Source organism: Protobothrops mucrosquamatus, unplaced genomic scaffold (genome assembly GCF_001527695.2).
Source record: "Protobothrops mucrosquamatus isolate PMUCROS unplaced genomic scaffold, P.Mucros_1.0 scaffold837, whole genome shotgun sequence".
Classification (NCBI taxonomy): Eukaryota; Metazoa; Chordata; class Lepidosauria; order Squamata; family Viperidae; genus Protobothrops; species Protobothrops mucrosquamatus.
In genome coordinates, this window is record NW_015387093.1 from 491,223 (window position 1) to 505,613 (window position 14,391).

General features: G+C 34.8%; 1 protein-coding gene across 1 annotated transcript in view; it reads right to left on the minus strand.

Moving 5' to 3' along the window:
* Positions 1–13,908, minus strand: part of LOC107290134 (suppressor of tumorigenicity 14 protein homolog) — an 18,599-nt gene extending 4,691 nt beyond the window's left edge. Inside the window, exons 1-9 of the mRNA XM_015818991.1 lie at positions 13,720–13,908; positions 12,505–12,572; positions 12,300–12,316; positions 7,959–8,199; positions 7,124–7,266; positions 5,266–5,363; positions 3,987–4,099; positions 2,841–2,974; positions 2,321–2,425 (exon numbers count right to left, since the gene is read on the minus strand). Coding sequence (XP_015674477.1) covers positions 2,321–2,425; positions 2,841–2,974; positions 3,987–4,099; positions 5,266–5,363; positions 7,124–7,266; positions 7,959–8,199; positions 12,300–12,316; positions 12,505–12,572; positions 13,720–13,908 — 1,108 coding nt within the window. The remainder of the gene's footprint in view (positions 1–2,320; positions 2,426–2,840; positions 2,975–3,986; positions 4,100–5,265; positions 5,364–7,123; positions 7,267–7,958; positions 8,200–12,299; positions 12,317–12,504; positions 12,573–13,719) is intronic.
* Between the last annotated feature and the right edge of the window lie 483 nt (positions 13,909–14,391).

The window sequence follows — 14,391 nt, forward strand, 5'->3', positions numbered from 1 at the left end:
TGCTATAGTCATTAAGTGTATCACTGCAGTTGTTGAGTTAGTAACATGGTTGTTAAGTGAATCTGGCTTCCCCGTTGACTTTGCTTGTCAGAAGATCATAAAAGCCAATGACGTCACTCCGGGACACTGCAACCATCATAAATGTAAGTCAGTTGCTAAGCATCTGAATTTTGATCATGCGATCATGTGGATGCCGCAACAGTCGTAAGTGTGAAAAATGATCATAAGTTACTTTTTTCAGTGCTGTTGTAACTTTGAAAGGTCACTAGATGAACTGTTGTAAGTCAAAGACTACCTGTATCAGGTATTGGAAATTTAAAGAAAAGAGACACATTTTGAATGTTTCTGAAATTATCACTATATATGACCTAACAGACCACAAATAATGCTCAGGAAGATTTAAGTGAACCTTTTGAACATATTCAATTTTTTTCATATAGGCTATGCATTACATTTTTAATTTCTACCTTCAATCTGTCTTCCTCCCTCTCCTGGCCTGCATTCTTACAGCTGTTATCTTCTTTGCAAGATTGGGAATGAGGTTTACACTTCACAGTACTACAATTTAACTGTGCTGTATTGCAACCTAAAGAAGTCTTAATACAGTCACACTATAGCATTCAACTGTAGCATTTTTTTACAGAAAGCATATTCACACAACACCAATCTATTTTGGTTAAACAGTATTTTCATACTATTAAATTTGTTGCATCAAAGTGTGTGATTAAAGGTAGGAAGAAGTTGAATAGTCATAGCTCATTCAGGCAAATTCTAGGTTTATTTTTATTACAGATACTGCCTTTTTAGTGACCATTCAAAGTTAGGGTGGTGCCAAAAAATGAAGCTTTATGACCAATCCTTGCATTTACAACCATCACAGCATCCCTACAATCACCTGGTCAAGATTCAGATGTTTCACAACCAATTGGCATTTATGACTGTTGCATCATTGTGGAGTCAAGCGAGTGTCATTTGCATGTTTCACGACAGCTTCCAACAAGGAGAGTCAGTGGAAAAGTCAGCAGTAAGAACACAAGTCCTGGTTACGTGATATCTCACTAAACAACCACTTAGTGACAGAGTTACCAATCCCAGTTGTATCATTTGGCAAGGGCTATCTATATTGTTTATGCCAGACCCCAGAAAAAAATGGCATAAAAGAGTAAATTCACAATAAGACAAAACCTAGACTCAGATTTAATGGATTTATAATTCACAATAAATCAAAAAGGCAATTAAAAAAACAAGGTTCTGTTTTGGAAGGTATTTACACATTACATTCAACTGTATGTGCACTTTTGGCTTTTATGTAATGTGTGAACTCCTTATTATCATAACCTCAGGTAATGGCCTCTGGAATCATCTTAGAATTCTGCTAGAGTTGGGTAGGCTGATTTGCCCAGTCATGGAATTCAATTCCCTGAATGTAGGAAAAAGTAATTAGTGGAAGTCAGCTTGTACAAAGCGAAAAGGTGCCTAGGTGTTCTGTATACTTTAACAAGCCTTTGGAGCATCAGAGTTGTTTATACAACAGATTAGAAGTAACAAGGGAAGTCATTTTATTCTGACAAAAATGCCAACATAGGGTCCTTAATAAAGGCACCACCTTCATAAAATATTTAGTTAAGAATTTTTACTTTAAGTAGCACTGATTTTCCTTGCTTTCTGCAAAAAATTTTATACAAAGCAAAGCTCACTTATATAAAGAATGTTTAACATTGATCAATGAAAGTAATAGTAGAGTTTCCAAGCTGAGCTTGACTTCTAATGAATTTTAGGTTGTTTTTCTTGATAACAGTTTGAAAGTGGTTTCCCATCACTTCATCAGGGAATTTGTTTGTTTGAACAATCCAGCTTAGCCAACACTTTGTACTTCTGATGTATTGTCCCAAAGGTGCTTTTTCAAAATGCAACTGGACTTGCTTTGTTTTTCATTGAAGCCATTTTGCTTCTCATCCAAAAAGCTTCTTCATTTCTTGGATGAGAAGCAAAATGTCTTCAAGGAAAAACAAAGAAAGTCCAGTTGCATTTTGAAAAAGGTCTTCTGGGACAACCACGACCTGGATAACTGAGAATCTCCATAGACATTTTTGATGTCTTCCATCCAAATATTAGCCAGAAACAACTCTGATTAACTTCTGTTATCAAGGGTAGCTAGGTAGATCCATATGGTTGGGCAATATTTGACAAAACCAAAAATTATCATTTTTTATTTGTATAAATAAAAATTAGAGATTTACCATAGGAATCTAATGATCATCTAACTTAGCAAATACCAAGCAATATTTAAAATGTTAAATTTAGCTTATAAGCAACTTACCACAATCCATTTCATCACTTCCATCTGTGCAGTCATTCCACCCATCACATTTACTATTTAAAGGAACGCATGATCGGTCAGAACATTTAAACTGCCTTGGACAAGCTAAAAGAACATAATGTTTGAGACAGTTGCAGTTGTGAAAAAATATTGTATAACAGACCAGTCTAATCAGGGTATGATGCTTGCTGTGCGGAATATTATATTTTTTAATCTATCTATGTTTTTTTAATTTTTTGAAATGGCTTCTAAATTTTCCAAATAAGAAAGGAAGTTTTGAATATGAAAGGAAGCTTCTTAATTGTCTTTTCAAAGTTCTTTTATCTTTTATGTATCAAATAGAATGCATAGAATTCCATGTGCAGTGTTCATAAGAGAAGTAACAATATGAGTCTTTAAGCTTATTAAATATAAGCTAATGCAAATTAATATAAGTTAATACACAAATTAAACATAATGAGCCTTTAAACAATTTCACAAAGTTGCAGACTTTTGTTAATAAGAGGCAAGCAACACTTACGATCTATATGGCTGAAAGCTCTAAATTCTATATAAAAACCTCTGTGTGTAACCAATTCATCGGAATGGAAGCTAATTGAAATGGAATAGCCATATTCCTTAACCCTGTTTTCTTCCGCAATAGCTTTGCAATATCTGAAAAGGATCCATATGAAGTAAAATTGTAGATATATCATTTTAACAGCTTAAATTATTATATTTACTCTTCATGTGTTATTACTTGCCATTTTGACATCTCCCAGTTCAGGGTACTAAACAGCAGGATATTTCCCTAACCTCAGCTCAAGGATGCCTCACCAACTACTCAAACCTTGCTCAATGCATACTGCTTTGGTGGTGACTATTGTGTTGACATGGCAGAGGCTGGGATCTGCCAAAAAATTCCTGGCCAGTTTTTGTGGTGGCATGGCAGGGACTTGTCTTTTGGGACTACCCTAAGAGATAGACTGTCCATCAGAGTGTGTGTGTGTATATTATTGTCAAAATACACACACGCACGCACACACACACACACACACACACACACACATACATTGGGCCTCTGTTTTGGCATTTAGACAGCCTGTTCATCAGTGTGTGTGCCTTATCTGATCTGATCTTACCTTACCTTACATTATCTTTCTTAACTCATCCTATCTTGTCCTGTCCTGTTGTATCTATCTATCTTACTGTATACCTTATATTTTATATTTATCTATATTAAGATATGTAGAAAGAAAAGCACTGAATGAATAGAAATTGCTCAGCAAAGTTTTTTTTTCCTAGTCGAGCCACACAATCTGTTACTAGCAGGAGTTACCCATTGAGCAGCTTCTCAACAAAGCAGGAGTAGAGAACATCCTTGCATTACTGAGTACACCTTTCCATTATCTGATAATTTTATTTAGTTAAGTAAAACAAAAACTGAATGACTATTTTTTAATAATGTCATAGAATTAACAGTGTAAATGTAGCTTAATTCAGAAAAGTAATTTTTCTTGTTTTATTTTGTTTTTAGGTTTGTTTATATCCTTTATTATTCTGTGGGTTCCACACAATAGGATAATTTGAAAAGTTGTCAATTATTTCTGTTTTATTTTTAAATACTTAATGAAAAGCATAAAAGCAATGTATGAAATGTGGGCTTCACAAGAGGGCTGTAGCTTACCTTACTCCATCAATTGCCAGCCAATCTTTATCACATCTCTTGGATCCAGGAGATTGTTCCTGAATTTGTATTACAATAATTTTTAACATCAATCTATATCCAGGGAGTGGGGCCTAAGATGTTTTTTTTTTTTTAAAAAAAGAAAATAAGAATTTTAAAAACAACAATTTGAAAACTACATTTGTTATAAGGTTTATATAATCATTATATATCATTTCTATACTGCAGAGGAACAAATGCTATGCTAGTTTACTAAGAACCCCATTGACATCAGTGGGACTTACTACTTGGTTACTGGATACAACACTGAAGCCTGATGTTTCTTTTGGTCAGCATAGATTTGTAATTTCTACTCATCCATTCACTCATGTATTCCAGACACTGTACAGTATTCATCAAAAGACACAATCATTCATGAGATGAGAGTCTTTCTCAAAATTTGTTGCAAAAAGCAATTACCATTTTAAAGTAGATTTCCTTGCACTTAACAAGAATACAAATACTATAGAGCCGGGGTCTTCAAACTCGGCCCTTTTATGACTTGTGGACTTCAACTCCCAGAATTCCTCAGACAGCATGCCTGGTTGAGGAATTCTGGGAGTTGAAGTCCACATGTCATAAAAGGGCCGGGTTTGAAGACCCCTGCTATACAGTGATATTCATCTGAGCTATGCATCAGTCCATGTCAGATATTATGCAGTTTGTATCAGTGTGCAATAAATTGAACAGAGGTTTATGCAAAAAGTTGATTCATATATAGCACTAAGCCATAATATGGTTAGTTGTTGTTTAATTATCATGGTGTGCATACCCATATATTTTTGTCTTTATTTCTTTCTTGGGATGGTATTGCCTTATAATCAGCTGCAGGTAATCCTCAAGTTGTGACCATTTGTTCAGCCAGTGTTCAAATAAGGGAGACTTACAACTGGTCCACAAGGTTGGCCACAAGATTTGTGTTATCATCCTGCAGTCATATGATTGCCACATGCAACCTTCCCTGCCTGATTCTCACAAACGAAGTCAATGAGGAAGCCAGCAGGAAATGTCAGAAATTGTCCCTGTAAGTCACTCCCACTGCTTTTTCTCACAAGGACCCTCACTACAGGGATCTCATATTCTGTAGCACCCCTACACACACACACACACACACACACACACACACACACACTGTATTGTATGGTGGCCCACAGTACCCCCTCACATCTGTGGCCCCCATCAACCTCCCTCCATTCCCTGGTGCCCACTTACGGCCCTTGCTGGCTATAAGAGTACATACCCTGATAATCCAGTGGCAGTCAATATTTGGTGGATAGTAACTAGGATAATAAGGTGAAATTACACTCCCATTCCAGGAAACATACCAGCCACCACAAACTAAAGGAAAAAAGCAATACAACAGTTTATGCACATTCCTCCAAGTGTGCAGATGAGATCCCTCTTTCAACATTAGAGTTCCTTTTATCTGTAATAGTACACAAGGCAGAGAAAAGGTATCAGACGTTGTAGGGCAAAAGAATTAAAAAGAACACTCATTCTAGAATTCTCTCACTTAGGTTTAATTTCACCCCTCCCCCAAATTTTATCACTTTTATTTTAATCACCTAACTCGTATCAAAATTGCTTCACATTTTCTCTGTCTTTTTTAAATATAACAATTTGCTTTTTGGCTACATCCTTTTCTATCATCTTCATTTTTAAAGTGATTATTCCCTTATATACATTTTTTTTCTATCATCCACAGCTTCTTTCACTTTATCATCCACTATGTATCCTCCTTTATGTTTTTTTCATACTCCCCAGTTCCAGACATTCCTGTGACATCATGCCATACAATCCTTTTCACTATATTCCAGGTCATTTTTCACTTCATTCATTTCCCATGAATTGTGTTGTGTATTAATCCATTGTGCAATACTTTTTCAGAAAGATTTGTATTCTTTTCCTATAGTTCCCATAGTGCAGATTATCTTCATTTCCTTCCTTTTTCTTCCATGATCTTTTTCCTCCTGTGATAATACTCTTGGTGCTGTCAAAAAATGGTGTGTTCTACATACACTGCCTATCAAAACCCATGTAGCCTTCCCTGTTTTTCCTCAGTTTTTGATTATGAACAATTAGATTGCTCATAATTTTAAATTTATGCCCATTCCTTTACCATGAATATGCATGTATGCGTGAATAGGCATTTTATTAAATTATGATTTAATGATACAGATAAAGATTTTTTTTCTAAGCAGATACTCACCAGTTATTTTTTTCATTCATTTTTGGGTCTCCAAATGATCCCATGATTTTTAATGTTCTCTTTTCATCTAATTCTCACCCAATATTATCAACTAGAATAATTTCCCCTGGATCATATTAATTCAGAATGTTATCCAATGTTTTCCAAAACTCATATCTGGTTGTTCAATTATAACCATTCAATAGAATGTAACATGCAACTATTATTTAATTATGAATTCCTACTTTCATGCTTATTGCAATGCCTATATATAGCACCAATTTTTATTTCCTGGCAAACAACTGATGTCCTTTAATTCATAATTAAATCTACATTTACACTTCCCTGCACATAATCATGAACTCTATTATATTCCTTTTTTTGTTTCACAGAAATAAATTTCTTTTTCATTCAGTTAAGTAAATAATGCATATTCTATATCATTTTCTCCCCTTGCAATCTTCCATATTTCATGGCCATCAACAGGTAGGCCCATAGAGACTGCCTACTGCAACCATCACAATGTTAGTCACTTGAAGTCTTCATAAAATTCTTTTTAGTAAGCTAGAGAAATTGTAGACTAGGTTAAAAATCTTAATTATCTGTGCCATATGCCAATGTTAAGGACATTACCAATCAGCTTTGTCATATTTGGCTCAGTACTCCACACATTTCACCAAAGTTTAATGTCACACAATCTAGTATCACTAATCTATAGACTACAATCCATTATAGTGGTTTTCATATCTAATCAACTAGGAGTAGTGGCAATGTACTAACATGTCAAAATGTCACATTCAAAACCAAGCAAACAATAATTTTCCCATATAATAGTTCATAATTTTGAGTGGAAGATCAATAATAGTTAGTAAACATTAGAGAACTAATAGAAGTTCTGGTAACTACATACCAATTTTAGGAACAGCTTGGAAATATGCTTTCAATATATTACTCTTTTGTCGTCGATCCAGTGAAAAAGTGACCAACATTACATTACTGGATGAAGTTAAACGTATAACTGGAGGCTTCCAGGCTCCTGACATTCCACACCACCTGAAATACATATTGGACATAGTAATAACTTGTGTCGGTTTAATTGTCATCCTAATAGTCAATAATACATAGTAAGCCACTGTATAAAATATAATTCTTTACATATTTGTGGGAATAAAAAAAAACATTTTGTACAATGATATACCTCTAAAATGTATAGCCGTTTGTCATAATCAGGCACCTTCTATGTATATTGAATATCAGTTTCTACAGTTTCTATTTAGCTGACTAAATTCTTATTAATTCATTACTTTTCTTCCACAAACAAATCAAAGGGTACATGCAACTGTAGTTTGTGTAATAGTAAGTTGAGTGCTTCTTCTAGAAATTAGGGAGAAATCTTTTGCTATCTAAGACAGGGGTCCCCAATTCCTGGTCCATGGACTGGCACTGGTCCATGGCATGCCAGAAACCGGTCCGGCCAAACAAGTAAAGCCCCATCCACAGGATGCAGGCAGCACATAAAATCACACCCCCTCTGGTTTGTGGAAAAACCTCTCTCTATGGAACCGGTCCCTTGTGCCCAAAAGGTTGAGGGCCACTAATTAAGAGTACCAAGATCCCTGAACTAGCACTGTCAGAGTCTGACTCTCTGTCCACCAGCATTCTGTCACCGAACTGCACATTACACAAGCATAGGATTTGTCTTTTTATTGTGCCTATTCACAAAAGCCTTTTAATGAATTCCCTACCTGGTAATGATCTTGTTCTGCAAAGGAAGAAGAAAATCATACGCAGATAGCCTGTGCGTTGCACAACTCCCAGGAACCACATCATATGAAGTTACAACTACCAATCTCACAACATACTTGGGTGGAACACGTAGCCTCCATTGATAAAAAGATTTCTTGGGATTCAACAGAGTTAATGTCCTATTATTACCAGGCTTTGCATAAAGGTCAAAGGCTGCTGGTAGACAAAACAAAAACAAATCAGTGGCTGAAAACCAGGAAGAATGATAAACTGAAAGAGAAATTAATCCCAATTCCATGGTGCAGATCCCAGAGAACAGGCATTTACATTTAAAAAGGGCAACTTTGTCTATCTCATCAGACAAGCTTGAGTATGCTGTGAGACAGTACTATGTTTTCATCCTATAAAGTTGTCCCTTTGGGGAGAAAACTGAGACATAAAAGCTGTGAAAAGATATCTTTTCCATGTATCTGATTTATGACTGGGAGACGAGAAATTCAAGCCTGTACAATGCAAACCCATTCTAAACTTATCAGTCAATGGTGTCTCTAAGTGAAACTCATCTTGTTAAGTAGACACTACTTGAATTAATCTTTTTGTTCTACAAAGTCCAAATAGCAATCTTGTTGTTGAGAAGCAAATTCTATGGACACTAACTATTATACGTGTGCTTGGGAGGTTTAAAGCTTTTTAATTTTAATTTTAAATTAACTGCTATTAGTAAATCTTTTGTTGTTGATAAATGATCCTTTAAATTTAATATCCTTTGCTCTTTAAAAAATGGGGTAAGGTCAATCCTACAATCTTTATGAATGAAGAATCAAGACTGACTTCTCTAAGGCTACCTCTGATAAATGGAATTCATTAAATTAAATTAACTCAAAACTGCATCCTATCAGTAAAACTTGTTAGAACAATCAATCTAGTTTTTTTTAAAAAAAATCATTCAAACAGCAAAAGTCATGATGTATGTAGCTGGTAGTATTAAGTAATACCTCTTCTCGTGTAACACCTAATTAATTATGGAATCCTAGATGAACAAAACAGCTCAGAAGAGATTTGTTATATTATGCCATAATCTTTCAGCAACATGCTTTGAGGCATGGCAGCAATTCTCAAGTGAGATTCTGGTTCTTATCATTGCTGGGAGGGGGTAGGGGGTTGAAGCAGAGAACAAAGCTCCACTCTTTGTTCTCTTCAGATGGCATATATGAAAATAACAGGATATGGGCTTTGGGAACCAATCTACAGTTGGTGACCTCACTTTTCAGAGGCGCCATCAGATAAACTGGAGTAAAAGTCAAGTTTTCCTTTCAGCAGAAGGAGCAGAAATGCCATCAAACACAGCACAACTGAAGTTTCACAGTTTTGAAGTAAATGAGTAAGCAATACTGAACATCATATTCCCTCTCTCCAATAGCTAAAGAGCCAGTCAAAAACCCATCTTTCCTAAGCGTGCCATATATTTCTATATGTCTGTCTATAATTAATTTCGAAGTGGCATGATTCCAGAATGATGCTGAGCAGCTTAAGCTTTAAACAGATTTAAAATAACAAGAAAAAAGGTAATGTATATTGGACAAACCCTATGTCATAAGAGAGTTCCAACCACCTACCAAAGATTTAGGAGGACAGCCAAGTTTTTAAGAGGCCAGGATGGGGGGCTGGATCTCTAGGGGGATATCATGCCAGAGGGTAGGTGCTATGAAAGAGAAGACACACTTCTTGGATCTCAATAGATGGCATTGGTTGATCAACAAAACTAAAAATGGACCAATAATGCCAATAGGCAGAAATCATATAAAATATGGGTTCCTCAAATGACCTGGCCCTATATTATTAAGGCTTTTGGGGTGCATAGAGGCATGGAGAGTCTCCCCATCAAGTAACAGGTACAACTAATGGACCAGAGGAAGCTGTGCAAAGGCCCTCTTAACTACAGCTGCTACCTGGTCTGGAACTGGAAATGCAAGACAACTCCCAGGTTGCATGCTTGAATAGAGAAGTGCAACCCCATTCAAGTTTAAAAATGGAATATCGCTATGCCCAGGTGGTCTTATATTCACAGCCATTTGATTTTGTCAAAGGTGAGCTTGAGCCTGTTCTTCACTATCCAGAGTTGTACAGCGTTCAGATAATGGACAGTATGTTGAAAGCATCATTCAATTTAAGGTCAAGATGTACAGCTGGGAGTCTGCTGCATATTGATAATACAAGATCCCAACCTAATAGATGACCTCTCCCAACAGTTTCATGTAGATGTTGAACAGGATATAATCAACAGGAAGAATATCCTTGAAGATCAAGAGGAAGATCCACAACCAACACAACAGTCAAATAAAAAGAAATCTGAGTCCAGGTTAGGATTAATCCAAATAAACATCTCAGACAAGAACCTCCATAGTTTTTATGAAGGGAAAGGGAAAGAGGGGGAAGCACATTCAGAATTGCAAGATTCAGTTACTGTAATCTATATAAATAAAAATGTAAATGTTCGTTTGTTCAAAATCTTAAATCTCCGAAAGTTCTTCACCGATTGCTTTGAAATTTTGATGCAACGTTGCATTCGAATACGTGCGTGTTTTTATATACCTACTATTATATAGATGTCACACCTGTGACAGATAAAAACATGCTTTTTTGAAAAACAGCGCCATCTGTTAGACGTAAAAGCAACACACGCTAGCATTGTGAAATTAAACATATTACAAACGTGCGCTTTCTCTTTTCTTTCTTTTCCATTTAACCAGACAGAGCCACAGCAACGCGTGGCCGGGTACAGCTAGTCTTATAATAAAAGCAAGATTAGCATGCATGACTAATTCCTAGTGTGGCCTACTTAAAGTAGGAGAGAGCATGTATCTACACAGCTGCTGAGATTAACTTGGTCTGGATTCCTTCTATTAGTGTCATCTTTCAAGACCCAGGAAGTGTGTCATGAAGCCGCTATTGGAACAAACTGCCATTTTGTTCTTGATTTTGATTTAATTTTTATTTTTGTTCTTCTTTATTTTGTTTCTGGTTTTTCATGTTGCATTTTATTGATATTAAAGTGAACCATCCAGATTCTTTGGAGTTGGGTGGTACTTAAACTAACTAAACTAAACTAAACTAAACTAAACTTAAATCAGAAAGTGTGTCTTATTCAAGCACTTTCAAATGAAAATTATTATTAAGCAGTTTGTATTCTTTGCAATAATTCTTGGACTAAGTAGTTCCCTACCCTTCAAATTCAGCTCAAGACAAGGGTAAAAACTACTTTCCTTCTTTTTTCAGGCTACACAATGGGTCAGGGTAGAATAGCCCTTACCTGATTTCAGCATTGTGTCACAGGCCATAGAATCAGATTCTGGAAGAAAAGAAGATAAATGCTGTCATAAGTAATATTGATATATATATATATGCAGGCCTGTACATTTCTGAATTTATTAAAAAATTAAAAAATATATAAAACTTCACCTTACCAAAAAGCTCCATGGTAATTATATCAAAGTCTTCTTCTAATGGAAATGTTTCAGCAGTGTTATTAGCTATTGCAGGTATTTTTTTAAAACTGATTTGCTTCTGATATGCTGAGGATAGGTTTTTGATAGGAAGAACAATATTTTGGGGGCCCCAAAATGTGCTCCAGTAATAGGCTCGAGCACCACTTTTTCCATCACTGGAGGGAGATAACAAAATAAACTTTGTTTCCGGTATACAATTAGATTTTATTTCAGCATAAATCTTTGCCTTTTGGTACGGGTCAGAGGACTGCAACTGGCTTCTAAATGGCCTAACAGAGGAGCATATCAACAAGTAGACATAATCAGGAGAAAGAAATATAGTTATATAAGCATGCAGGTTGTCACTGACTTATTACCATAATGGAATATGGAATTTTCATCAAACATCATGATGATTATAAGTCAAGGCACTCATATGACCAACCCGATTTTATAACCCTTTATTGCAGTAGTCATTAAGCAAACACTGCAGTCACACAGTGAAGGCAGTGATCATAAAATAAGTTCATTCATTCACATGAGCAACTTTTCCCACAGACCAGCCCAAAGGGTCAGAAACCAGCAAAAAACATTGTAAATTGCAGTTACGTGACTGCAGGTTGTTGCCATTGTCACAACTCTTAAACTGGGTTGTACGCACATTGGGAGGTTCTTCATAACTTCAAATAGTCACTAAGTAACCAGTCATTAAAATAATCATATTTGGTAAAATAAGCAAGGAGATGTTGAGAGACATTCAGAGCTTCAAATCCTTACAATAATGCTTGTATCCCAAAAACTTCAGCATTTAATCTGGATTCTTTGCAATATTTTATATTTATCATTTTTAATCAATGTAGCATTTACTTAATCTTAAAAGTTTGCATATTTAAAAATATCCTACTAATCATAAATTTTGTCAAAGTCTGAACAGAATTAACTCCCTTTCTGATAGTATCTACTCTATTGAACATGATCCCTGAGAACATGAGTAGAAAATAAGCAGACATGGTTGACAATATTTTATTTATGAAAGTTACATAGTATAAGAATGACTTACCTGAATGCAGCAATAACAGATTTCAAGTAATAATTGCCTATAGTAGAAGACCCGTATATTTCTGCAAACTGATAGTTAAACAATTAGAAAGCTAAATATAAAGTGGAAAATGTATTATGTCCTGTATAATTGCATCATTTTTTTGTTTATTTCCAGCCTGCAGCCGCCAAGCATAGTGGACTAGACACAGAATCACAGATGATTCGACATAAATTTCTATTAAAGTGATATCTTTTATAAGGTGACATAAGACTGTTTCTTTGCCAAGTAGACATGACTAAATAAAACAATCTGAATAAATTTCGGCTACTGATTCTTTCAAAGGGATCCTGTGTTATCCATGTACAAAACAGCTTTGAAACTCGCAACTAATTCATCTGGGAAATACAAACTAACAGAAAGGTGCTTTGTTCTTTCAAACCTTTTTCTGTTAACAAAGGGCCAGAAAAGTATTTTGATCTCACTAATAAAATTAAATTGAGAGAAAGAGCAAGAAAGCCAGTATTATTATACTGAAGAAGAAATTAAAATGTGTGTGTGTGTGTGTTTGTGTGTGTTTATTGTAAAAATTAAAATACAAAACTCCACAAATAGGTACACAATATAAATAAAAGTTTTGATATAAAGAAGGAGCTACAATTGTGCTTATTTTAATAATATATGCAAAGAGTTTTGTCATTAGAGTGAAGTTACTTTGTAGAATATTGTCTGCATTAACCTGTTATGGTAATTACAACAACATATATTAAACCTATCTAAAATTACATAGATTATAGTCCATTTCACCAGAAGTATTCTATGATAGCAAATAATAGAAAGTGTTGTGGAAAAAGTGTCAGGTTGTAAGAATTAAAAAAAATAATCTTATATTGTATAATACCAGCCTTGTAACGGTTAGAAATATGTTGCCATGTCAGGCTCATCAAAGTGATATCCTTGCTCACTAATAAAAATAGAACTAATGGACCACTTTTTGCCCAAAATTTGCAGCCTGGAGAAGTCTTTCTTCTATACTTAATGGTACACTGAAAAAGTTATATAAAAATAGCCTTCAATTTCCAACAAACTAGTATTCTTATGCTTTAGATTTATCATGTATATTAACATTCACTTTTAAATATCTTTTTAAAAATTATAAATGCAGTAAAACTAGAGCTATTAAATGAACTGCAAAACAAAATAAAATTATTTTATATCTTCCATAACCAAACTTACATAATTCTGTAGTGCTTCAGCTTGCAATATAAATGCATGAGATTTGGGGTTCATGAGGTCATTTGTATAAGTCAGGTTAGAAATTTCCACATTTCCACCAATGTAGAAGTAAGAGAATGCTGGAGCTGAAAGTATAGGATCCCATATTGGTAAACAATCAAAATGTTCAAAACAGCGAATGAGGAACATTGTCAGTAAATGTACTTGAGATTAAAATACGGATAATATTTTGCAGCAATTAAGTATTGTGATAAAAGGGTTTTCTTAAATTCACCGTGTTAAAGTGGGCTTTCTAAATATATTTAGTTTTGTTTCTATTGGAAAGATTAGAAAAAGTTGCAGGAAATTCATAACAAATAATCAACATATTTAATTGCTTAGACTGTTTATTCTGCTTGCCATTCTGTTACCTCCCCAATAATGTAAAAATAGGGAGTTATTAAGATGGAACTATTAAAGGAAAGTGGCGTTAATTCTGCTGGATTTCTCTAATAAGAGAAATGTTAACAATGTTGCTTCTGATGCTTGCAAAAACAAATATTCTGACATTGTTGTAAGGGTCGGAATGTTATGCATTATTAAAATTCTAATATCCATAAGAAAAGCAATTCAGTTTTTCATTGAAAAGCATGCACTTACATAAAATATAGTACATAACCAAAAAAATTACAA